Here is a 24,865-nt window from a genome sequence, read left to right on the forward strand (position 1 = left end):
TCTTTATACATGCATGGCGTATAGATATTCAAGCTTGCTTGCAAAACTGTGGCTAGTCTGTAGCGTGTTTATGATTGGGAATGGAAATTAAAGAGTGCATGAAGGGGAACATAATCCATTTTGTTACTGCAGTTGCTTTGTTGACAGCAAAGGAATCACAAGGATGACGTGCCGGGCTATGACCTTATTTGGGGGAGCTATTAATCACAGGGATGGATCTATGTAATTAAAATGTAATGGCACAATTGTCATCACCAAGTAATTTTTTTTTACTTACATATATTAAATAAATATTTTTTGTCCCCATAAAAAAAAAATATTGTTCCCATTAGAAAATTATTAAATGATGAATGTAAAAAGTTAAAAAAAGATAAGAAAAAAAATTGATACTAATTTTATTCTCTTAATTTTTATTATTTTCAATTTTTTAATAGAGTTTAGATATTTTTGTATCGTTTCTGAACGAAGGGTTAGAGGGTAAGCAATGAATCTTTATGGGGAGGTATTTGTTGGATTTGTGTAATAAGAGTATCTCAGTAACTTTTCGGATTGTGGCAGTCATCACCTAGTGTGGCAATGCCCAATCCTTTATTAATGAAATATATGTTTGCTGTTAAAAAAAAACATGAAACAAACAAGCATAACTTTATAATAAATGCAAAAAATATTCGAATAATTAGACACAAGATTAAAAACTTAGTTGTTTTTAAGATAGTCTACTTCATAATATAATGTGTTAAAATGACATCATCTAGGTATATATAAAGGAATTGAACTTGTCTTTTAATAAAACTTTGGGCGTTTTTTATTAAAATTAAAATATGCATTGGACGCTTTGTATATAATTAAAATGTCTGCATATATATATATATATATATATATATATATATATATATATATATATATATATATATATATATATATATATATATATATTACTTTAATAAATTTTAGGTACCGTTTGATAAAGAAGGAGAGGAAGAACTTAGATCATAAAAGAAAAGAAAAAGAGAGAAATAAGACAAAAACAATTAACTTTTTTAGACTAGTTAGTTTAAAAAGAAAGAAAGGATATTTATTATTATTATTATTATTATTATTATTATTTCCATTTCGTTTAATATTTCTTTGCATCTTTACTCTTCCAAACAATCAACATTCTTTCACTTTTACTCTTTTTCTCATTCTAACACAAAATTTAGTGAGAGAAAAATTGATTAATTCATCTAAAAAAATTAAAAACGACAAAACTTTAATTGAGTTACAATTTTAAATTTTAAGTTCTTAAATACTAAACTGGTAAAGGTCTATGGAGGAAGCTTCAATTTTTTTTTTATATTAATAATATTGTGTAATTTTTTTTATTGGGTCTTTGTTGCGCTTTTTTTTGTGTTTTTTAATCTTTGTAATATTGAGCTTTTATTTAGTCTTTTATGTAAGCTTTTATATTTGTGTTGTTTAGGGATGGTTTGGTTGTGTTCAAAGGGGGAGGAGAGTAGAGAATTTTTTTCAAAAATTTAGGTGAGTCCTATAATTGTTTCTCTACTTTAATTCAAATATTATTTTTAATTCTTTCATTTTTTCACTTCCAGACAATTAAATCGTCCCTTAGTTGGACCTTTAGTAGGTCTTTTAGGAATTGGCCTCAGTGGCTTTTAAATTCATAGTATAAATAGATTAAATGGTTTTTAAATCCATAGTACAAATAATTTTGACTCATTTGAAATGAAATAACATTTATTGATAATGCTTGTAAAAAGAAACATATTTTACTAGTAAGAGTGTTCTCTTAACTCTTGTCTGCAACTCTAAATTCTTATAAATAAATAAAGTATTTGCGGCAATTTCTCATTGACTTATCCTCTCTTTAACTTATCAATAGAGTGACGTGACATTCCATTTCTTGTCTTTTTAACTTAATTTTTCTTCGACCTTTTGTGTTCCTAATCTAGCTTCGAAATTAAGATGCTAAAATTTTTATTCATAGAAGAAAGAGATTTTCATCACAGACACATACTAAAAGTAATATGGTGATATTTTTTTATTGATTGCCATAATTCATGACAATTAAACTTTATTTTGTGTTCTTACAAACATGTACTACACTGCTTTGATCAGCATGTTCACATATTCTAATCACCTTTCCTACCTAGTTGGTTTGATTCATATTGTTATTAACATTTGTCGAAAATTCAAAACATGACATAAACAATATTAATTTTTAATGAAGCTTAATTATTAGTACATGGATTGAAAAATGAATAATATCTCACAAAAATAGTTATGCAGACAAAAATGCCCATAATATATACAACAATAACGCTCATAAAAAATAATCAAGAACTCCCTTGTAAGAAATTTAGGATAATATTGTTGAATTCTCCTGGCTTTTCCATTTGAGGCACATGGGATGTTTCCTTTATCAATTCCAATCTTGCATTCTTACTTATTACCCTGCAATACGTTAATTAGAACCAATAATTCGTGTTAGTCACACCACCATGGCTTTATACCAATGAACAATTATATACATACTTAAAATTTCTTTTCCATTTCATTTCAGCTCATTTTATATCTTTCTTTTCCTTTTTCATCACATCACTTAAAATACGTTTATTATCTCTATATACATTTTCTTTTTCTTCCTATCTTCCTCTCCTTCCACCCAAAGTGGAGCATACGTTTATATTTTTCCTATACTAATTCCACACTCAGGTTCTCACCCTCTATCAAGGTACACTCTTTTATTTACTAGTTAATTCAGTTATAGATGGAAATGTCAATGGTTGAATGAAAATTAAAAATTACAAAAAAAATAATATAGAAGCATTTAATAGATGTCATTTGGATTTTTTATTTTTATTTTTAGTTGGAGATAAGAAAGATATCATTTGGATTTGGAACAAAGAAAAAACTACATTTTTCAAGGAAAAACAAAGGCACACAAAGTTAGAAAGATACTCTTTCAGTTCATGGGCCAATTGCACGGGAAATATCTGGTCTTGTTCCCCCCAGACTATGAGAACCTCCTGAATATGATTAATATGAATCAGCCATGGTAACAATCGAATGTCATGTTTTATTTATAAATGTGAATATAAGAAAGTATGTATGTAAGTACGAGCTTATGGAGCTTTATGCACGTGGATATACACATGCACTATGGTTACCTGTTGAAGAGGTGAAACATTTGAAGTATCATTCCTTCCGATGGTTATCCCTTTTAGAAGCTCCAATTTTTCCTTCTTATTTTCTCCGTATAATTCCTACAAATAATAAAAACTATGCATTAATGAAAATATAGAATTCTTAATTTTTAGTATTTTCTTTTCAAAATAGTCAAATTTCGGTTTTGCTAACCCCATGGAACGAAGTACAGGAGATTTTTTTTTCGCGTGTAATTTTTTACATCTCGCTTGTAAATTTTTTGTGCTAATAGTCAGCGCTGGACTTAAGAGTAAGGAAGTGTAAATATACCTCTCCCTCTTTGAGAAAATTGTAAGTATATATATATCTAGAGTTTTTGCATTTTGCTTTCTTAATTTTGTATATTTAAACTGGTCGTTTTCAATTTCTCATTTTGTGATCAAATTTTGGTTTTTTAATGGCAAGCTTTTATTTTTCATTTCCATTTTATTCAAGTCTAAAATAATAATAATTTGTCTCACCACTTAGATCCGACACCACTGATAGTTGTAATTTCTATATCCCAATGGTGATTTTCTTTTTCAAGAGTTTCTAAATATGCTATCCATGTCTTCAAATTCCTTCTTTCATAACTAGATTGGAAATTAAAATAAAGTGACTAAGTGAGAAAGAAGAAAAAGAGAAGTTACGTCTATGAAGGCTTTGAGCATAAAATCGGGCACTAGCGGGGGAGGGTTGTAGATGGAAAGAGACATCAATTTTCGCAATTGGTGGGGCTTGGTAGGCAACATGAGGTCATCGATGCTCTCCATTTCAGAACTTTGCACCAACGCCGTGTTGCTACTCATCGTCATATTCACACCGGAGCTAGCAATAACTACTTTTTGCACCCTCTCTTGGCCCAACATCTTAGCCAAATTATAAGCCACCATGCCCCCATAGCTGGTCCCCACCACGTGGAACTTTTCTACCTCCAATTTGTCCAAAAGTTTACCCACCGACGCTGCCTGAAACATTTCGCTTCTTTCCCCCGACTTCGTGTGCGACCCTCCGAAGAATACGAGGTCGGGGACGTATAGGTTGAAGTGTGGGGCCAGGAACTTCACCTGGCGACGCCATTGCCACATGGCCGCGGGCCCAAACCCGTGGATCAGAACCAGGGAGGGCTTCTGGGCCGCTTCGACTTTTCTCGGGCCCCAAAAGTGCATCGTGGTTTCGCCGTCCTTGTCCACGCTCAGGGCCTGCGACCAGAGCCCAGCGCTCGTAAAACATCGTCGGATGTACTTGCTGTACAACGACACGAAGCTAAATGACGACGAAGGCATCTTCGAATTGAATTGTTTTGATTCCTTTGTTGGGGATCAGACATTAATTTGTCTTCAACAATTTATGTTAGTTGAAGGGAGTATCGCATGATGCATTATGCATCCCTTTTGTTTCGGCTTATTTATGGATAACCGCGTTTGTTTCGCATAGCCTTTGCCACTAAAAGAATTTGTTGTGTACGTTTCATGATTGTATATAATCAACTTCCAATTTCATATGCACGCATGTGGACTAGTTAACTTGTTGAGGGTTCGCAAGTATAATTTAATTTAATTTAAAATAATAGTATAATTATAGCAATATATAAAAAATTAGAAGTCACTCTAATAATAGCATGCGAATTTTGGTTTTCGTATTCGCTTGTTGTAGCCATTCTCGTTCGCATGTAGACAAATTGTGCCCCTAATTTATATAATACTCAAGAATGCTCCTGTAAGAAATTTAGGAGAATGTTGTTGAATTCTCCTGGCTTTTCCATTTGAGGCACATGGGATGCCTCTTTTATCAATTCCAATCTTGCCTTTTTACTGATTATCCTGCAAAATTTTAAATAGAAGCCAACAATTCCTGTTAGTGTATCATCATGGCTTTATACAATTATCTTTAGAGAAAGAATTAATACCCCACAGTTTTCACTCTTTAACACTGTACTCTTTTATTTACTAATTACTATCGCTAATTCAATTATAGAAGATGTCAGTTGAATAAAATTAAAAGAAAACTAAAAAATTACAAAAGCATTCAATAGAAGTCATTTGGATTTGGAACACAGAAGAAAAAACCACATTTTTTAAGGAAATTTAAAAACAAGACATGCACAATTGGAAACATACTCTTTTAGTTCGTGGGCCAACTTCACCGGAAATATTCGGTCTTCTTCTCCCCAGACGATGAGAACCTCCTGGGTATGAATAATATAAATTACAATAACAATTGAATATCAAATTTTATTTATTTACTAATATGTATATATTGGGGTAGGTATATAAGTATGAGCTTTATGCACATAGATATACACTATGCTTACTTGTTGAAGAGGTGAAATTCTTGAAGTATCATCCCTTCCGATGGTTAACCCTTTCAGAAGCTCCATTTTTTCCTTCTTATTTTCTCCATATAATTTCTACAAATCATAAAAATAATGTATTAAGGAGAAATATAGAAATATTATTTTTTTCTTCTTGTTTGTTTGTTTGTTTCTTTCTCATCACATCCCTTATCAAATTTTTTCTCTTCCTCTTGTTTTTCTTTTGATGTCTTTCCTTCCTAGTTCCTAGAAAACTAGAATGGATGTTTTCCCCTTTTTCCTCAATAACCTAAAATATCTAGTGCGCATATTAAAATTCATATTAAGGTTCTAAAGAAAGAGAGAACTTACATCCAAGAAGTCCCGAAGTAAAAAATCAGGCAAGAGTTGGGGAGGCTTGTGAATGGACAGCGACATCAATATTCGCAAATGTTGTGGCGTAGGAGGCAACATCAGATCCTCGATCTTTTCCAATTGTGCCCTCTGCACCAACGCCACGTTGCTGCTCTTCATCATGTTCACACCAGAGCTCGCAATAACTACTTTTTGCACCCTCTCTTCCCCCAACATCTTGGCCAAATTGTAAGCCACCAAGCCCCCATAACTGGTCCCCACCACGTGAAACTTCTCAACCTCCAATTTATCCAAAAGTTTCCCCAGCGACGCTGCCTGAAACGTTTCGCTCCGTTCGCTCGATTTGGTGCTCGATCCTCCGAAGAAAATTAGGTCCAGAACGTACACGTTGAAGTCAGGGGCTAAGAACTGGACCTGTTTGCGCCACTGCCAAATGGACTCGGGCCCAAACCCGTGGATCAGAACAACGGAGGGCTTCTGGGCCGTTGGGTTTGTCGGGGCCCAAAAGTGGAGCGTGGTTTCGTCGTCCACGCTCAGCGTCTGCGATGAGAGCCCAGATCCCGTGAAGCAGCGACGGAGGTAGAGGCTGTACACGGACACCGGGCTTAGAAATGAGGGAAGCATCTTCAATTGGATTGGTCCCTTCTTCTTGCAGATAACAAGTTATTTATATTTATTATCTTATCAATTGGGTCACGTCAAAGGAAAATTCAAAAAGTTAATGACTTTATGGCTTTTTAATATTAATTAGGAGAAAGTCGTAAAGATTGTTGGCTTCAAAAAACTAGTGTAAGAATACGTTGGTTTGTAGGAAAAAAAATAATAAAATGATATAAAATTCACATTTTTATATTTTAATTTAATTTAAAACTTTCACCTTGATTTATTTATTTTCATGGACTCTAAAGAGTGAAATTTTACGTGTAGGTCTGGCTGGCTTTGACTAAGAGAAATTGTTTCTTGATTCTAAAGAAGCTCCATTATATGTAATATATGACGGAGGCTGATTGAAAGTGCTTATGATGAGTGGAAGAAATAAAATCCAACCTTTTGCACTAAAAAGAATATTGTTGGCCGTTGGGATAGTTATATTTATCCGTGAAAATTTGAAAGTCGCAACTCACGGTTAGCATCCACTTTTTGGTGGGTCGGGTTGGAATTTTTAATTTCTCATCCAATCCATTTTTTTACTAAATAAATTAATATTTATTTTGATATTTTATACATGTATTTATTAATTTTTTTGTCTAAATAAATTGTTGTTCAAATTTTAACATAATATATTCACTTATTTACTAAGTATTTATTATTCAATATTTATAAAATATAAAAATTAATTAAAATGTATGTATTACTATTATTTTTTAATATTTTTTTTCACAGGTCATCACTCCTAACTCATATGAAATGTGGGACAGGACAGGTTAATCCATTTTGCTATTCTAGTCAATATGGAATTATATTTTATGAGTAATAATAAATTTTGATAATTATTTAATTTATCTCTTTCTTGTCTATAATTTATTGTGAAAAATTTAAAGTATTAAAATATTAATTAAGGTATACAACGCTACAAATTTGCCTAAATTAAGACAGATATATGTGTCATTTTTTTTTCTTTACATGAAAAGTGACGGAACGGTGAAGACATAAAAGTAAAAGTTATATGTTATAATATTTGATAAAATCAGCTAAAAAAATTAACGGGAAATTGAAAAATTATATTAAATTATAAATATTCAGTAAAATTAATTATTAAAATAAATGAAAATAATAAAATTATGATTTATTTTTAAAAATTCAGAAAATTTAATAGATATATTAAAGATAAAAAAATTTAGAAGTTAACATTTTTCAATTAACATTTCAAAAGTCATTAGAAATTCTTGAAAAATTACTAAAAAAATTATTTATCAAATATGAGATTTTCAACTAAAAAAAACTACAAAGTAAAATGTTTTGCCGAAGCCATAATTGATAACTTGTTGGGAGATGAATTGTTTGGTGGGCGCGAATATTTGACTAAGAATTTATTTCCATTGTGGAAGAGTGTCGAAACTTAGTTGGGGGAGGGCATCGCTGATGTATCACGACGGTGAGCCACAACGGAAACCTTCACCAAACCCCTAAATTTTTAATTCATTAATACGGTATGCTGCTTTTCCGGATAATTTGGAAGACATTTATTAAAATTATCAACAAGTGAATAAATTACAGATATAACTCTCGTACAAATACCAAATTTGCTTTTATTTTTTTCTTTGGCGTTTGTGGGGTGCGTGTGTTTTTCTTAGATGGAGATTTTTTAATTTCTTTGACGATGGCGTATGCTCCATTTATTGTTATATTATTTTGCGTTTAATATAATTTACATTTTTCAAAAAAAAAAAATTTTTACAGGCTTAGATCTTTAAGCACTTTCTGGCCATTAACTTCCATCAATTAGCCAATAGCTCGATCACATTCTTAGAGAAGCATGTGCAGAGCTGATCCAACACAGCGCATGGATGAATACCATTTGTTGGTTCCACTGTATTTTTCATCCATACAACATATCCACTTGATAAGGATATCCCCCGAGAGATCCTGTTAAAGTTCCTGTGCATCTCCTTACAAACAACCATGAATCAAGTATAGTCTGGTAGATCTAGTACTCGAGTCAAGGTGAATAATTTATTTTAAAAAATAAAAATTAATAATATTATCATAAAAGGAGTGGAAAATTAGGGATATAGATCTATATAGAGTTCAAATATGCAAAAATAACATGATAAAATATGCGCATTCAAAATATTTGTATGTAACTTAAAAAAAAAATGAGAGGTTCATTTACAATTTAAGTATGGATTCACCATAGTCTAGGAGTGTCTTTTCTTCTAAAAAAAAATTGGAGCGACTTTCATGTTTATGTGTGTATTTATACTTTCATTGTATTTCTTTAAATTGATAAATTTTTACTTGTTAATTTTTTATTAGCAGAAGAACATTTAAATATACGGTTTATCCCTTTTTTTTTTCTTTTTTCACACTTTATCATTCGAACAATCTTATATTCTTTTTTTTTTCACACTTTATTATTCAATCAATCTTACATCTTCTTATATATGTTAAATTCTTTTGAACTGTATATTTAGTAAGATTTTTTAACTACCTCAGATCATGCTTGATAGAAGGATGGTTATTGAGGGCTTGGATCTTCACACCGGACACATTAGGGTTCTCACATGTAGACACAGTAGGGAGCCACACATATTAGAGGAAGAGGAAGATCTGTGCACCTGATGTTTCAACGTTTCAGTGTTTTTCATTGTATTTCATCCTAGTTATATTATTTTGTAATGACATATTTATGATACTCACTTTTCGGAATTGATATATGTCGTTCCAGAAAGTAATTTTCATAAATATGTTTTAAGATATAAAAGTGTATAATAGGTCATAAACAATATAAAGAGAATTGATGGGTATACTTAGGAAACATGAGAGGGTGTAAATAAGTAAATAACAAGTTCCCTTATAAGGCTGTCATTTAAGAAATATATGCTTATTGTTAGTGCATAATAGATCAAAAGAAAAGAAAATACACCCCCTCCCCCTAGAGGTTACACGAAGGAAGAAGAATACTAAAATCATGTGAAAGGTTCAAGTGGAATCTGAGACTTTGTATCCCTTAATTTATACGCCTCCATTTGAAACATATATTACAAGTTTCATATTGCTCTTGTGGAGAGACAGAAGCCAATTTTGATTTTAGAGTGTCCTCACATATTTTCTGTTCCAATATCCTTGAATTTCATTCGTTTTATTGCACTTGTTGCGGGAAAATTATGAAACTCCCGAATCAAACAAACACATGGCATGCATCCAACAACTACTTAGGAGTTCCATTGCCAATTTGCCATACCATAACATTAACAACATGCACGCCCTTGCTTACTTCGATGGCGAAAGTTGGGTAAGGACTATGGAGAGAGCCAATGTACGTTGGTTTCAACTTTCTCACTTCACCTACTACAATCCTTAATACACCTCACTACGTTGATAACGACCTCTATAGACTGAAGCACGTTAAGTATTCTTATGGATAGAGACTATTCAATAATCCCTTTGATTGATCAAATGAAAATTTGTTCTATGGCTGTTTTTTTCAATTCTATAGGGGGAGGCGTTCAATTTTGGTCACTTTTTAGAATTTTCTACTGGTTCCGTTAGTGTTTGCAAGTTGCAACTGAAGTAGGTAATTTTTGTTTTATACGAAAACTAAAGTATTTTTGGTTTGCAATAAAAAAAGCATATTCGATAGTGACACTCTAAAATTTATGTAAGAAATATTACTTTAAAACCACATTTTTCATAGTGTTTACTTTTTTAATCTTTAAGCCATCAAATAACAACTATCGATTATCCATCCTACTTGAATTGTTTTTATTTCAATGGACTTTGATTATTCGCACCCTCTTCATATTTTTTGTGTGAAACCATTCCGATATGTCATTACTATAATGGGATCACCTTTTCAATCTCCAAAGTTCAACATGTACCGGAACTCTGGTTGCCCACTTGAGTATATTTAAAGCTAATATATCTTTTTTTCCTTTTAAAAAGTTTACATTATTATAGTATCTGGTGTTGGATAAAGATATTTTAGTTAGTTTTTAATTTTTTTTTACTAGTTGAAAAAATCATTTGGTTATTTAATAAATAAATTTTTTTAGTAACTTCTAACGTTTTTTAAACGTTATTTAAAATAAGATTTTTTTAAATGCAAGCATCTAGCTTTTACTTTTTTATATTTTTTCACTTTTATTCCCAATATACTTATTTATTTCCTTGATATCTTTTTTAAATAAATAATTGTATTATTTTTTTTATTTCATACTTTTTTGTTACTTCAACAATTAATTTTATCAAATATTTTTAATTTAATAAGTTAGTTGTTCAGATTTCAACTATTGGATTCTAACTTTAAGCTACCGGTTAATTTTTTAGTTAGTTTTGTCCAACATAACATATATTTATATATTTAGAACTTTTTCCACCTTTCTTATTTTAGTCATATTTATGGTCTGTAAAGTTTAAACACTTGCAAAATGCAATTCAATTGTCAAAAAATGATGCAGCAATTAGCCTAATAACTTAATTGGTGTATAGTTTTGGCATATTTTCCATAAGGGATGGAAGTGGTTGATGGTTAGATTGATTGGTTCACCCTTTCTCGTTGACCTTTGTGAAGGCTATCTATCCTTTTGTTTTTCTTTTGCTATTTTTTCTCCCTTTCAATAATTTAAAAATATCTAAACCCTTTTGGATTTTTTTAGTTGTATAGATTGCTATTTCTGTAATCCCATGCCTAGACCAAGGCGCAGATGTATATTTGATGGTCTTATTAGGATTCTATGAATACAAATTGCTTAGTATCCTAGTTCTGGAAGCTACCCACGTTTATCACATTAAAAATTTCAAAGGAAAGTCTGATTGTCGGGTTGCCATGTTTGAGGTTGACATCTTAACAATAACAATAATAATACAGAGAAGCGTGACCTACCAAAAACTGGGAAAAATATGAATTGAATAAACAAAGAAAACCGTCCAATGTGCATCAAAAGATTCGATAATATGGAATTGTTGGTTTTGCACCTGGCAAATTTATGTCAAATTCTTGGACCTTCAATGGAATGTTCATCAACAGCTAAACAAAACATAAGTGCATGACTAGATGGCAAGAGAGACAAAATGGAAATGCATGCATGTTTGTATGGGGTTGGGGAAGGGTAGGATAGCAATGAAGTCAATAGGTAGGCGAGTTACTTGACCTCTAATTAATTGAACATACGACAACAATTTATAATTATGATATAAAAAATAGTGTGACAAAATATAAAATAAAAATCATTCATGCATGTAGTATAAGTTTGCCAAGTAGTAATGTGGCATACGTGTTCAAGAAGAGGTCCAGAAGTCAAGGAATCTCTCAAATGTTTTTTTCTAAGGGTAGTTGGGACTTGGGAGAATGAATGTGCTATAAATTTCTCACCCTTCATTTATTTTTTTAGTATCATCAATTATACCAACTTATATGTTGTCTTTGTAATTCCCTAGATTTAAAAGCTAAGGGAGGGGTTTTATTCAAAGCATTACATTTCACATACATAAACACATACTGATTCTAGATGAGTTCTAAAAAGATTACATGGAAGTCTATAGTGTTGATCTTAAGTTGTAACAAGACTTCAGAAAAACAGGTTTTGAAACAAGGTTCTTTCCAAAGGTTATGCCTCTCGGATATAAGCATTCCCAGCTCCCCTCAGGCCATTGAAGATCTTTCCATTTCCATTTCCCTGGTTGGCCCAAAACTTCACACATTCACACTAGATGAGCTAAGGGAAGCAACACATAATTTCTCATGGAGTAATTTTCTGGGTGAAGGCGGGTTCGGACCCGTGTACAAGGGTTTTGTTGATGATAAACTTAGACCTGGTTTGAAGGCTCAGCCTCTGGCTGTGAAACAACTGGACTTGGATGGCTTGCAAGGTCACAGGGAGTGGCTGGTTAGTTTGTGTTTTTTTTTTTTTGTTTCACTTCATTCTAGTATTAGTGACAAATCAATTTACAAGTATTACTCTTATGGATAAAATCCAGCTAATGAAACAAGGTTCAAGAATATCTGATACTTGTTTGCCTGGCACATATTTTCTTTTATAGGCAGAGATTATATTTCTTGGACAGCTGAGGCATCCACATCTTGTTAAGTTAATAGGGTACTGTTGTGAGGATGAGCACAGGCTTCTGGTGTATGAATACATGGCAAGAGGCAGCTTGGAGAATCAACTGCACAGAAGTACGTTGCTTTTCTTTATTCCACTCTTTTTTTATGCTTTTTCTCTATTTTTCCCCATCAAGGAAGGAGTGAAAAGTTCAATCAAACTTCAACCTCTAGGTAGCTCGATGATCGAATAATTAGGTTATTCCGTTCTTTTATTACCAAGCACATCTAATTAATTCAATTCTACTTGTTTTATATGGATTCTGACGAGAATTCGCATGATAGTCGAGGATATATTTTGAGAAGAATATATCACCTAAATATTTGGAAATTAAATTCTTACCAATAGTATAAAGTATAAATTAAGCCTTAAGTTTTGTTATAATACAAGCAGGATACTCTGCTGCCTTACCATGGTCAACCAGGATGAAGATTGCATTGGGTGCAGCCAAGGGTCTCGCCTTCCTACATGAAGCAGATAAACCTGTGATATACAGAGATTTCAAAACTTCAAATATCTTACTAGACTCGGTATGCTCATCTTCCCATATGCAATAAAGAAAATAAGTTTACGATATATGATAATTTATTTTATTCATGCTAGAGTTTAATTTTGATATACTGTGTGCATGTGTCAACCAATTAAAAATAATTTTAAACAAGATTTTAAAGCAATTATTACGAAAATCAACAATTTTTAATTATGTGATAATCCATGATTGAAAGACAATATAAAAAAACATTTACCCAGTTAATTAGTGTATTTCAATTAAATTCTTTATTTTGCCTTTCCAAATCCAGGATTACACAGCTAAACTATCAGACCTTGGGCTAGCAAAGGATGGTCCTGAAGGGGAAGCCACACATGTAACAACAACATGCATAATGGGAACCCGAGGCTATGCTGCTCCTGAGTACATCATGTCAGGTATAGACAATATCAAGATGCCATTAACTATGCTTCTTGTTGTTACTTAATTCATTTCTGAGGTTTAAAGATCTTCAGAACTCAACGATTTTGTTTCTTTTCTGGCAAGTCACATTGATGAATTCATTGCCTGATCCCAGGTCACCTTTCCACCAAGAGTGATGTGTATAGCTATGGAGTGGTTTTGTTGGAATTGCTTACGGGAAGAAGGGTAGTGGATAAATGCGGGTCGAATCGAGAACAAAGCCTGGTGGAATGGGCAAGGCCTCTTTTGAGGGATCAAAGAAAGCTGCACCATATAATAGACCCAAGATTGGAAGGGCAGTTTCCTATGAAAGGAGCTTTGAAGGTTGCTGCATTGACTTACAAATGCTTGAGCCGCCACCCCAATCCAAGGCCTTCTATGAGTGATGTTGTAAAAATACTAGAATCACTTCAGGACTTTGATGATGTGATCATAGGACCATTTGTTTATGTGGCCGGGTGAGTGAAAGTGACCATTGAGAAACTGTCAAAGGGCATGAAGGAGTCCTTTGCCTGTGGTGACACCAACTCATTAGCAACGTAGATAAAATATAGTAGATAGCCAAAACCAAAATGAAAAAAAAGGTAATGAAAATAGTGTGTTTGTCATTTTAGATTGTAAGGGATGATCTTCAATGAAGAAGCTAAATGTAAGTAATTAAGTTGTAGCGTCTGATTTTGGTCAGAAATGTGTATACTATACTGCACAAGTTATCAGAAGTGGTGACTGTGATCCTCAAATTCGAATTAATGGATGCAACAATGGACAAGCATTTATTGGAGCGTCTATGTAATTGTTTTATTTGTTTAGCCATCACTACTAGTTTCAAAATGTAATCACACATAGGTCAAATTAATTTATAAGCCAATTAAAGTAATTTATAAGCTTTTTTTTGACAAAAAAGTAATTTATAAGCTACTAGAGTGGCTTTCCAAACATATTCATAAATCATAATGTACTTTTGTCACAAAAGGAGAAAGTTCCCTCTATAAATTATGCAATGAAATGGAGCAAACATGCGAGCACATAGAGATATTGTTACATATAAAAGATGGATGACACATTGACACAATAGATTAGTTGATACTTACTTGATACTTACATATCTGTTGAAACAAAAAGAGATGCATTAATTGCACTTTTTAAAGAAAACTTTCTAGTTTGAATTATGAAGTTCCACGTTACTCTTTTTCCCCTTATGGTCTTTTTTAATTTTTAATTAGCAAGGACTGAACTGAAGCTCATCTAGATTGTGTCTGGAAGATGTTTGAGAAGGGCCTCCTTCTCAAGTCTGAACATAGAACAAAAGAAGATAAAAACAAAGGTGTCGTTAGGGTTTAAACTAGTGCTTTAATGTTGATATTAAACATCATTAGTAGTTCTTGGTCCACCAGACAGAAGATATTAGACAAGGTGATTTAATGTTGATATTGTCATGTATATGAGCTCTGGTCCCCAAAAAAATAGCCACGTAAAGTTAAGGCTACTGCAATAGCCACATATCCACTTATGCGACGCATCTTTTGCATAGAGAGAACACTTGCTTAATGCATCCACGATATTTGAATTCCTTTTTGACCCTGCTGCACATTGCTTATACTTTTTCTAACAGAAAAACAGAACCTAACAACAATTATTCCGAATTATTAATGTCGAAACGTAATGGATTTTGCAATTTTGTTAATCTAATTTGTTTCTTTTCATCAACAGTTTTGCCTAGCTAACTAGCCAACGTCAACTCCGCCATAAACAATAAATTTACACAAACTATAGTAGCAATTTTCCAGCAACCAATTTGCCTCCGAATCAAAATAAATTCAACTTTAGAATCAAGAAGGATTCCAATTGTACTACTATCTTGACTTGATTATTACAATTACAATTAAATACAATTTCGTACACGAAATTACACATCCCAAATTCCTTGAAACAAGTTTGCTAAATTAAAAAAAGGAAAATAATTAACAAGCACTGCTACTCCTATTATATTATTATTACAGGAAATTGGGAGATTTAAAAGTAATTAGGATTTAAGCACAGGCACAAGAAGTATCAACAACAAGGGAATCTTCGCCCTCGTTCCTGAAGAAGAAGTAACCAACAGCGAGACCCACGACGATGGCCACAAACACCCCTCCGTTGAAGGACATCACCGACAACATCAACAAGTACCCGACCGCGGAGCTCAGCCCGAAGAGAAACGCTCCGGCGACCTTCACGCCCACCTTGACGCGGTTTCCGGCGAGCTTCCGCCGCAGAAGAGGGGCCTCGATCTCCGCCGGGAAGGGCTTTCCGGAGCCGATGAGCTTGAGGCGGATGCGGCGATTCTCGAGGAACTGGTAGAAGGCGGCGACGACGAGGCACGCGAGCAGAGTGAGGAGATAGTCCGTCCAATCGTTGGTCTTCCATGAATCGATTAGGAGATTCACCTTTCTGCTCCAGTAGAAGGTCATGTGCATCATCTTCGCTTAAGATTTTTTGGATTTCGAGGCTTAGCCAAAAACGACCACGACAACAACAACAAGCCTCGCTTATGCAGCTATTAGTACTTGTCTTGCTTATTTGTTAAGATTATGATTCCTAAAATGCCCTCAACAGTCAACAACTGTCTTCTTCTTTTTTTTTTTTACCATTTTGCCTAGCAGCACTGGCTTCTTTTCAATTTTAGTTTATGGGAGATAATTTTGTGGCTAAGCCAAACTATTTTTTTTTCTTCAAATGTTTGTCTCTATTTTTTTTAAAATGTTTTGATTCTATAAAAATAACTTTTGTTTCTGATTTGAAAATATTTTACTTTTATTCTCAAAATAGTTATAAGTTGTTAGAAAATACTACACAATTTTTAGGATAAAAAGTAAAGTATTTTCAATTAAAATAATAAAAGTAGAACAATTTTTGTAAAAGACTGAAACTGAATTTGAAATTTTTTTGGAGAAATGAAAAACACATTTTATCTTAATTTCTTTTCTAAATATTTAACGTAGTAATATATGTTTAGAACTCAATTCAAATTTATTGATTAAATTGATTAAAGTAAAACAATCCTATTGATCCATGGGTTAAGTTATGAATCTTGACAATTTTCCTAATTGGTTATTTTTCATTCTTCAAGGTTATCTATGGAATTTAAAAAATAAACCAAATTGGTAGTACATAAATGAAACAATATTGTACTGCATGTAAGACTGAGCGAACCGATGAAAAGCTTATGAACTACGCTAATTGGTAGTACATACGTAAATGAAACAATTTGGTACTGCATCTCAGCAATTGAACACCGAATATTGAACACTGAAACAATTTATAGTGTATTTGGATTTCCGTTTCAACACCTCAAACATTCGTTCATTTTAATTCATGTAGAGAGAATTTTCCGTTTGAGTACATTAAAACGTGTGCGAACAGTTATTCAAACACCCTTAATGGTCTGTTTGGTAGTTTTTGTAGATCAGAATTTAAGTTAATGTTTGAATTCAGATTAGGAAATAAAATATGTAAAAAAAAAAGATTAGGAAACAAAAATACTTTATCTTAATTGTTTTATGAGTAAATTTTAATCAATTTACAATTTACTTTTTTTTCAGAAAAAATTATAATTTACTAATACTATAGTACGTCATTGTTTACTTTATACAACAAAAATTTATAATTTATGATAAATAAATATTTTAAATATATAAATTTTATTATAATTAAAATATGTAATCAATAAATATTTTTAAATATATTGTTTATTTATGATTAATAATTTGTATTGTGATATACTATTATTTTTAATTATTGATAAAAAAAACCCATAGATTTTACTTTCAAAGATGGGTGCATATTCCTACTAGCAGACTATTATTGATGTAGCAAAAGACTGAAAAAACCCATAGAGTTTTGATAACAGAAAATTATACGTAGTTTATTAAAACGAAGGGAGAAATTTGTGAGCCTCAGCCAATTAGCCAAAGACATTATTAGTTGGTGCATATTCCCCACTAGCAAACCATTATTGATGCAGTCATGCAGCAAAAGACTGACAAAACTCAAGGGTATGACAATTCCAAAAACACAACAAAAGATACATTTGGAATCATTCCCATTCAATTTCTGAATTCTAACCGTAAGCATAAACCAGAATAGAATAAGAATGGGATTGTACAAGACCAGAGATAAGAATGCAGGGTTTGAATGTTTGATTATCCTTGTCAGCAAGGTCTCTAGCACTTTCCAACTTGTACAGTTAGTGGGCCTATAAAGTAAACGATCTTTCTGAAAACTCATTGTGCACAAGGACCCCATTTCCCATGAGTTAGATCATATCGGCCAAGGTCCCCTGACACTGGAGATATTTTTCATGCCTAGCCAAATTCAGCAAGTAGAAATGCGCCACCACATTGATTTGGGAACAAAAATTGTAAATATGAAAGAAACATTAATTTTGTTTTGCTTGAAGAATCTTTTGCATTTGCAAAACCTTTTGAACCAGACACTAGCGAGGCTAATTAGCAGGTTGGTGTAATAAAGCATATCATTTGATCGTTTCCTGCCACTATGTTCTACATCTAATTGTTAGATCACTGAGCATTCGCCAATTCTTAAATTCAAGCAAGGTCACAACAGAATAGCCACGTGATATAAAAAGAAATCGGACTTTCAAAGTATATGGTTAAATTTTTATATGTTCTGATTTGGACAGTTTTAAATGTTTGATGCTAAAGGTATTAGAATAATTGGAATTTGCATAACTGTTTCAAAACTAAAAAGGGTGGCTGTCATTGGCAATTGACAATGTCTAACCTTCAGAACATAAGAAAAATCATTGCAAAGTTGCATAACCATTTAAAAGGTTAAACCCTTAATAAAAGTAAAAAGGGAATAATGTGTCTCTCATTGAACACACATTACACAAACACGTGATCGTGCAACTTATTTAAACATAGAAAAAAAGTCATACATAGTCTGAATTGGGTCAACATAGAGATAAAGAAGGGAAATTCCATGACATTTTTAGACTGAAGTCAAGGAAGGAACATTTATACTCCTACCAAATTATCCGTTCAGTCGAAAATGTCACAAAATAGAAAACAAACAAAACAAGCCAATTAACCAACCTAAACAACAAGGTAACTGAGAAATACAAATTAAACAACTAAACCAAGATAAATAAATTAAACCTAACCCTGCCATTGTCATTGCCATTGCAAATTCAGTTATTCACCGAACAAGTCACTCAGCAGTTATTACCACTCACTGGTAACTACCTTTCTAGCCTCTTGCGGCTCCCCCTTTGAGGATCCAGGTGAAAAGCACGTGCGTGATGTTGTAAGTGGGGAAAAAGTCAAAGGCTCCTTCCTCGGAGAATCCAAAGAGCGAACAAGAAGGTGCTTCATTGCGAGAATCAAGTCAAGGGTGGGTTTGTTTGGAGGGCTAGAAGTGGAAGATCTGAACTTCATGTGGCGCTTCAGTGCTTCATCGGTGCTAACATCAACATCAACATCAACATCATCATCTTTCAATTTCAAACCCTCTTCCTTCACTGCCTCAGCACACAAACCACAAATCCAACGACCCTGATACCTCTCCCTAACGCCGTCAATGTAACGCGGCGTGCACTCCTCCGTTAACCCACAGCAATAGCACTTAACGGACCACACCGCCTCCGTCTCCGTCACCGCCGTCGCTGCCATCACCCTGATACTAGTCAATTTTCAAAAAAACACAACCAACGTTAGGAGTAACGAAATGTTTGCAAGGAAAGCATAGTAATACTGGTAATAACTAAGGATGCAACGCAACAATAATTAGTAATTACGGTGTTAAGAGTGTTTAAAATTTGAAAAAGGGAAATCATTAAAAATTTAAAATTACCGTGTTGCTGGATATTTAGGCAATGCAATCAAAAGGGGAGCAGAATGGAAAACAATAAATTACAATGATGATATGTAAATTTGAGTGAGGAATTATCTCTCCTTCTCCCACTCAATCTCGCCGCCCAAAAGCACAACAACACCGAATAACGTATGGTGCATATCGCAGAGCCTTAATTGGCTCCACTGAGATTCTAGGAATCCAATTTAGTGAAAGAAAAAATAGAGAGTGTACTGGTTTTGCTCTTTCATATAGATCTGTGTTTGCCTTCGGAACAAAGAGCGTTTTGATAGATTGAATATTGATAGGTGTCTATCTATCTGTACTCGCGGCGCATCTTTGTTCTTAGCATTTATGTTTACTTATTAGTAATTTTTTAGTGATTTCAAAAATAGCATGAAACATGTACATCAACTTGTGTGGGTGTTTTAGGTGTTGTTTTGGCATGTGTACTAATGTGTTAAATATTTATTTTAAATTTAATTACTCATTTAGTTCTTATAGTTTTCATTGTAGTTTACTTTTTAAATTTTAATAGGTATCTACCATTAAAATTGTTTAACACCCACGTCTTCCTTTCCCGGAACTCCCTCGCCTTCTGCAACGGCAAGGACTGCGGCTCCTCTCCCTCTGTCACCATTAATGTAGTCATGACCCTCGACACCAATTACCTCTACTACACCATGCTTCACCATAGCATATTATTGTTGTCAGGATCGCACCGACTACCGGTGTGTTTTCGCACCGCACCTTGACTCTTCATATCAACACCATAAAGTTTGGTTAGGTTGTTAACCATCACCAGGTCAGAGTCCAAATATATCACGCGTTTCACGTCTTCTAGGATGGTATCAGCTAGGTATATTGTGACGTAATTCAGGGGCTGGTCCAAGGCTTGTTGAATGGACTTGGATATCTTGTCGCAGACCCTCTTAGAGTCAAACCGATAAATCTTCATCTTGAAAGGGAAGGTGGATTTGATGCTCGAGAAGAGTTCGGGAGTGTCGTCATGGGCGGAGAGGAAGTGGAAGGCCAGGTTCTCGGGACACGTCGAATGTTGAAGCATGGAGAAGACCACAGCCATTCTAATTGGTGTCGAAGGTCATGACTACGTTAATGGGAACGACTTATAACAATAATTTAATGTGTTAAATAATTTTAACGATAGAACCTGTTGAGAATTAAAAAGTACATGGACTAAAAAAAATACTTATTAATTATAAGAACTATAATGGATAAGTTTGGATAAGTTTATAAAAAACAGTAATTAAATATATATTTTTTTAAAAAAACTTACATTTTATAATTTTATGTGACTCAAATAAAATTATAATCTAATAAAAAAAACATATTTAAGACAAAAATAATATTTTTAAAATTTAACCCAGATTGTGGAACGAGTGTTTCCCAATCATTGCCAATCTCGTGGCAGTGCCACGGTAAGATCCGAATTCCAAGACGTAATTTTCTTACAGTGCTACTTGCTCACTCTAAGGATCCTTTGGAAGGAGTGAAAATAAAAAAAAAATTAAGAGACAATAAGACAGGTATAACAATGTTTTTCATGTTTGATTGAAGAAAAAATGGAAGGATAATTTGAAGTAAATTAATTTTAAAAAACAATTTTTTTTAAGAAAAATCTTTCTACTTTTTCTCTTCTCTAATTAACTTTAAAACAAAAATAGAAGGATAAGTAGCTCTGCACCGGCGATCGTGCAGAGCGTGGTAAAATAATGGGACGTCACGTGGGGTTATTTGATTGGAGAGCGAGGAGATTATGGTCATTGCCAGCTGTCACGACAACCACCTTTCTCCAATTCTCCGTTACATTGAAAACGTGCAATTGACGATAAACTCTTCTCAAATTCGTGGTTTATTCTAAGTTGAATGTTATTCAACTACTCAATCAAATCCATTTTTTATTTATTTGTTGAAATATCATTTGAATTACTTATTATTTCATTGTAATTTTAATCAATTAAATTGATCACGATTTTGAAATTTAATGTTTAATTCGATTTTAAAATACGGTTATAAACATTTTAAACAGTGGCAATTTATAAAGGTATGTAAAGAATATGTACGATTGTCAAACTTCTTTTCTTAAAAACGTGCCCATATAACTAAATATTAAATAGTTATAATAAATTTTTCATTAATAATAAATTAAAATTAAAATCTTTCTGATTGTCTTGTATTGATCAAATTCAAATATTTCTTAATTTGGTTATGGGCATGTTTATTTAAAATTAAAAAATAATTCTGAAAAAAAAATAATTTTTTAAAATATTTTCTTGAGAAGTATATAAGATTTGTTTTTAAAAAAATAAAAAATACTTTTTTAAATAAAAATTATTTAACCAACATATCAGAAAATTAAGAAATTCTTATTTTATTAAAAATATTTTTTAAATAATAAGTTTAAACAAACATTAATAATATATTCAACAAAAAAAAATCTGATATAATTTTTCGTGAATTATATTTTAAATTCTTAAAGAAGCAAGTATAATAACTAGTAATGCTAAACTTTATTCACTAAATTAGAACTTGATTAATGTTTTCCCTTAAATAAATTATAAAATAATATATGCACTGATAAAAAAAATTAAAAAATATCACGTATAATTACTTTAATGATTTTTTTATAAAAGTTACTTAAAATAATGTTACTTAAAATTCATATTTAATTTCTGATTGATTACTAGTATATATTTTTCATATATATATATATAATGTATTTTGAATTATTAATTAAATATAATTAATAGTATGTGGCAATTAGTCTTGGTGGATGTCCACGTCTACGTATGCGGTGATAGTCTGATAGACTCGCAAAAGAGTAATGGATGAGGGATGGTAAACTATTTTTTTATGGTTCAGGCGATGGTGAAGTATTCGGAAAGTGGACCACCGGTGAAGCAAGTGATTTTACCTATAATGGGAGGTAAGGTTACCAGTTGGTTATTATTTCTGTAACTAAAGTTTACGAGACAGTGAGACCAAATGTAATTTAAATCGAATGACTTTTATTGATGGGTTTCCCCTCTTTTTTTTTTTTATTAACCATTAATTTCATTATTATGATTGTCTAATAACGTTATTTTAATGATTATTAAAGCTTCATAAAAAGAGTGAGCAGGCTCTGGGAGTGTTATCAGAGTTAACGGTGGTTTGACCAGAAAGATACACGGTCTCCTAATCTCGAGAACGAATACAAAGAGACTTGGCTTAAGGGTCTTTTATGATCAATCACCAACTAAAGTACATAGTTCCCCAAAGGTTTAAGGATCTATTATGCATCCAAATAATACACAATCCTTTAGTTTTTAAGTGCTCAAGAACGAACACGACAAGGCCTAAGGGTCTTATATGGTAGACTGTCGACTGGGATGCCACATCGTCCACCGGAGCAGTACAATAATAAATTTCTTATAAAAAAGTACTTGCTACCCGATAAACTTGTAATCATTTTCCATTATAATATAATTAATCTTTTTATTTTATTCAATTTCCAAATAAAAATATTATTAATCGAAATATAAAGAATCAATCATGACCCAATGGATAAATAAGAAATATAGAAACAAAAATAATAATTGGACTAGAGAATACCATTGCATTACAAAGCTGCAATTGAAGACCACCTAATTGACACCAATGGATAAAATCTCCCGGTGCTTTGATATCTACAGTAACAACAAAGAATGTGCTAACTATTAGTGAGAGTATAAACTGCAGCGGTTAAGAAGTTGCAGCCTTCCAAGTAAAAAATTTGTTAATCCATGAGTATACCATGAAGTTACAAAGGTCCTACCTTTAAAACATGTTATTACAGGTGATTTTTTTGTTCCCCACTAGTGGTCCAGTTTCAGAATCCTTCACCATAGCCTTTTTTTTTTTATCCTGTATCATAGATGACGAGTGGGGTCAGACTAAGGTGAAGACCTTTTTAAAGGTCCACTAGTGGACCATTTGGCTTTATTTGTAACAAAACCTGCTATTAATTAAAAAAAAAAAGGAAATAACAATACAGGTATTATACATATGTAAGCTGAATTTTTTATTTTTTTTTCAGATCTACTCCATGGCCTCCACACCTTCGTCGTCCCCCATGTTCTCCACCACCATTGCCCCTTCCCCAACCTTACTAGCTAGGGTTGAAACCCCAGACGAAAACTTCTTCTCTAACGCAACGACGGAGGCTTCTTCTCCGATGACAAGGACGACGACTTCTTCTCTGACTCGACGACCTGTCGGAGAACTGCATTAGTTACCAGAAAGCCCACAAAAGCGATGTTCTATAGGTGGAGACATCATTGGAGGACGCGACGACGCTTCCGTTCTCCGGGACAACGGGGTTCTGACGCACAAGAGTGGATCTTTCGAGGAAGTGTATCAAGACCTCACCTTTTGGGAACTGAACTCCATCTTCTTCTCTGTCTCCGCCTGTGACGACGTCGACGAGGAGGTCACCGACACAGTGACACAGAGTGGTTCTTCATCCTCTCCTCACCGGCGGTCCACGTCATCCACGGCCGTCAACAATGCTCATTTCTTCTTTGATTCTTCATTTTTTTTTGTTGTTGTCTTATTTCTCTCTTGATCTTATAAAAGAAGATGAAAGGGGTTGTGCCGAGAGTTTTAATTTTTATTTTTTTTTGCATTTTTTTGTATGCATTAATTTTTTATTGTTCAAGATTTGGCTAAACAAATGACCTTGAACTGGACTGTAGAACTTTAACTCTTCATTTACTATCCATGAATTGCATGCATCAGGCAAAGTTAAGAAGAGAACGGTGATGGTAGATTGGTAGGTAGGGAGGGAGGAATTGAAGAAAGGAAGAAAAAAAAAAAGTTTTATAGAAAAAACCAAGTGGTCCACTGGTATTATACATCCAGCTTACGTATGTATAATACATGTATTATTGTTTTATGTTATTTAATTTACAACAGGTAGCATTAGGTTAAATGAAGTAGTCCACCAGTGGATCATTAAAAAGGTCTTCATCTTACCCTTCTAGCTAGCAAACATTAAAAGGAAATAGTGAATAGCCTATTCTAGTCACATAGGATAGGAGATAGTTATCATTTAGAATATAAATGATTTAGTGATTTGCTCGATTGGCAATTTTTTCTATTTAAGTCAGTACAATAACACTTCAATTCATTGAACCTGTTCTTCTGTGTGTAAACCAGTTAGAGGGCAATTTCATGCGATGCACTTGAGTACAATCATGTGCGTTTAAACTTGTTGGAAAACCATGAAGGCGGCGAACATTCACATGTACAGAGGGTTGAAGTAATATAAAACCAGCTGAATTGGCATTGCTAATGATGAGAACAAAATTCCATGTCTATGAAGAACTGACGAAGATTTAGATAAGTATTAAGAACACTACCTTCAGCACCATCTAATCGCACATGCATTGTTAATTT

General features: G+C 32.9%; 6 protein-coding genes and 1 long non-coding RNA gene across 8 annotated transcripts; 1 reads left to right on the forward strand and 6 right to left on the reverse strand.

Moving 5' to 3' along the window:
* Positions 1-2,200: 2,200 nt before the first annotated feature.
* On the reverse strand, positions 2,201-4,613 carry LOC114414861 (4,5:9,10-diseco-3-hydroxy-5,9,17-trioxoandrosta-1(10),2-diene-4-oate hydrolase-like). The gene is made up of 4 exons (XM_028379298.1): positions 3,837-4,613; positions 3,171-3,266; positions 2,962-3,029; positions 2,201-2,454 (listed from the first exon to the last, which is right to left on the reverse strand). The coding sequence occupies exons 1-4, from the start codon at positions 4,470-4,472 to the stop codon at positions 2,337-2,339; spliced, it is 918 nt and encodes a 305-aa protein (XP_028235099.1). The 5' UTR covers positions 4,473-4,613; the 3' UTR covers positions 2,201-2,336.
* Positions 4,614-4,736: 123 nt separating this feature from the next.
* Positions 4,737-6,510, reverse strand: LOC114414862 (dihydrolipoyllysine-residue acetyltransferase component of acetoin cleaving system-like). Its single transcript, XM_028379299.1, has 4 exons — positions 5,852-6,510; positions 5,501-5,596; positions 5,307-5,374; positions 4,737-5,009 (listed from the first exon to the last, which is right to left on the reverse strand). Exons 1-4 carry the CDS (start codon positions 6,476-6,478, stop codon positions 4,892-4,894), a joined length of 909 nt encoding a protein of 302 aa, XP_028235100.1. The 5' UTR covers positions 6,479-6,510; the 3' UTR covers positions 4,737-4,891.
* A 5,387-nt stretch (positions 6,511-11,897) lies between these two features.
* LOC114414863 (serine/threonine-protein kinase RIPK-like) lies at positions 11,898-14,358 on the forward strand. Its single transcript, XM_028379300.1, has 5 exons — positions 11,898-12,402; positions 12,557-12,692; positions 13,012-13,148; positions 13,419-13,545; positions 13,686-14,358. The coding sequence occupies exons 1-5, from the start codon at positions 12,025-12,027 to the stop codon at positions 14,030-14,032; spliced, it is 1,125 nt and encodes a 374-aa protein (XP_028235101.1). The 5' UTR covers positions 11,898-12,024; the 3' UTR covers positions 14,033-14,358.
* A 1,006-nt stretch (positions 14,359-15,364) lies between these two features.
* LOC114414864 (copper transporter 5.1-like) lies at positions 15,365-16,111 on the reverse strand. Its single transcript, XM_028379301.1, has one exon. It carries the CDS (start codon positions 16,030-16,032, stop codon positions 15,601-15,603), a length of 432 nt encoding a protein of 143 aa, XP_028235102.1. The 5' UTR covers positions 16,033-16,111; the 3' UTR covers positions 15,365-15,600.
* A 2,348-nt stretch (positions 16,112-18,459) lies between these two features.
* LOC114414865 lies at positions 18,460-19,780 on the reverse strand. 2 transcript variants are annotated; one of them, XM_028379303.1, is made up of 2 exons: positions 19,427-19,780; positions 18,460-19,249 (listed from the first exon to the last, which is right to left on the reverse strand). In XM_028379303.1, exon 2 carries the CDS (start codon positions 19,243-19,245, stop codon positions 18,799-18,801), a length of 447 nt encoding a protein of 148 aa, XP_028235104.1. In that variant the 5' UTR covers positions 19,246-19,249; positions 19,427-19,780; the 3' UTR covers positions 18,460-18,798. The 2 variants fall into 2 exon arrangements, with proteins under 2 accessions (XP_028235104.1, XP_028235103.1); XM_028379302.1 differs by having other exon boundaries at positions 18,460-19,255.
* A 334-nt stretch (positions 19,781-20,114) lies between these two features.
* On the reverse strand, positions 20,115-20,510 carry LOC114414158 (probable galacturonosyltransferase-like 4). The gene has a single exon (XM_028378489.1). The coding sequence runs from the start codon at positions 20,508-20,510 to the stop codon at positions 20,115-20,117; it is 396 nt and encodes a 131-aa protein (XP_028234290.1).
* A 2,452-nt stretch (positions 20,511-22,962) lies between these two features.
* Positions 22,963-24,262, reverse strand: LOC114414868. Its single transcript, XR_003667282.1, has 2 exons — positions 23,244-24,262; positions 22,963-23,115 (listed from the first exon to the last, which is right to left on the reverse strand). It is a non-coding gene; the product is annotated as an uncharacterized LOC114414868 (long non-coding RNA).
* Between the last annotated feature and the right edge of the window lie 603 nt (positions 24,263-24,865).

The sequence above is a fragment of the Glycine soja genome, chromosome 6 (assembly GCF_004193775.1).
Source record: "Glycine soja cultivar W05 chromosome 6, ASM419377v2, whole genome shotgun sequence".
Classification (NCBI taxonomy): domain Eukaryota; kingdom Viridiplantae; phylum Streptophyta; class Magnoliopsida; order Fabales; family Fabaceae; genus Glycine; species Glycine soja.

Coding starts and splice junctions, on each gene's coding strand:
- LOC114414861 (XM_028379298.1), bottom strand. CDS start 4,472: ATGCCTTCGTCGTCATTTAGCTTCGTGTCGTTGTACAGCAAGTACATC. Junction 3,030..3,170: donor ATGTTTCACCTCTTCAACAG/GTAACCATAGTG, acceptor AATCATATTCAG/GAGGTTCTCATAGTCTGGGG. Junction 2,455..2,961: donor TTGGCCCATGAACTGAAAGA/GTATCTTTCTAA, acceptor AACGTATTGCAG/GGTAATAAGTAAGAATGCAA.
- LOC114414862 (XM_028379299.1), bottom strand. CDS start 6,478: ATGCTTCCCTCATTTCTAAGCCCGGTGTCCGTGTACAGCCTCTACCTC. Junction 5,597..5,851: donor TACTTCGGGACTTCTTGGAT/GTAAGTTCTCTC, acceptor TATGATTTGTAG/AAATTATATGGAGAAAATAA. Junction 5,010..5,306: donor TTGGCCCACGAACTAAAAGA/GTATGTTTCCAA, acceptor AAAATTTTGCAG/GATAATCAGTAAAAAGGCAA.
- LOC114414863 (XM_028379300.1), top strand. CDS start 12,025: ATGAGTTCTAAAAAGATTACATGGAAGTCTATAGTGTTGATCTTAAGT. Junction 12,693..13,011: donor GGAGAATCAACTGCACAGAA/GTACGTTGCTTT, acceptor TAATACAAGCAG/GATACTCTGCTGCCTTACCA. Junction 13,546..13,685: donor TCCTGAGTACATCATGTCAG/GTATAGACAATA, acceptor GCCTGATCCCAG/GTCACCTTTCCACCAAGAGT.
- LOC114414864 (XM_028379301.1), bottom strand. CDS start 16,032: ATGATGCACATGACCTTCTACTGGAGCAGAAAGGTGAATCTCCTAATC.
- LOC114414865 (XM_028379303.1), bottom strand. CDS start 19,245: ATGGCAGCGACGGCGGTGACGGAGACGGAGGCGGTGTGGTCCGTTAAG.
- LOC114414158 (XM_028378489.1), bottom strand. CDS start 20,510: ATGGCTGTGGTCTTCTCCATGCTTCAACATTCGACGTGTCCCGAGAAC.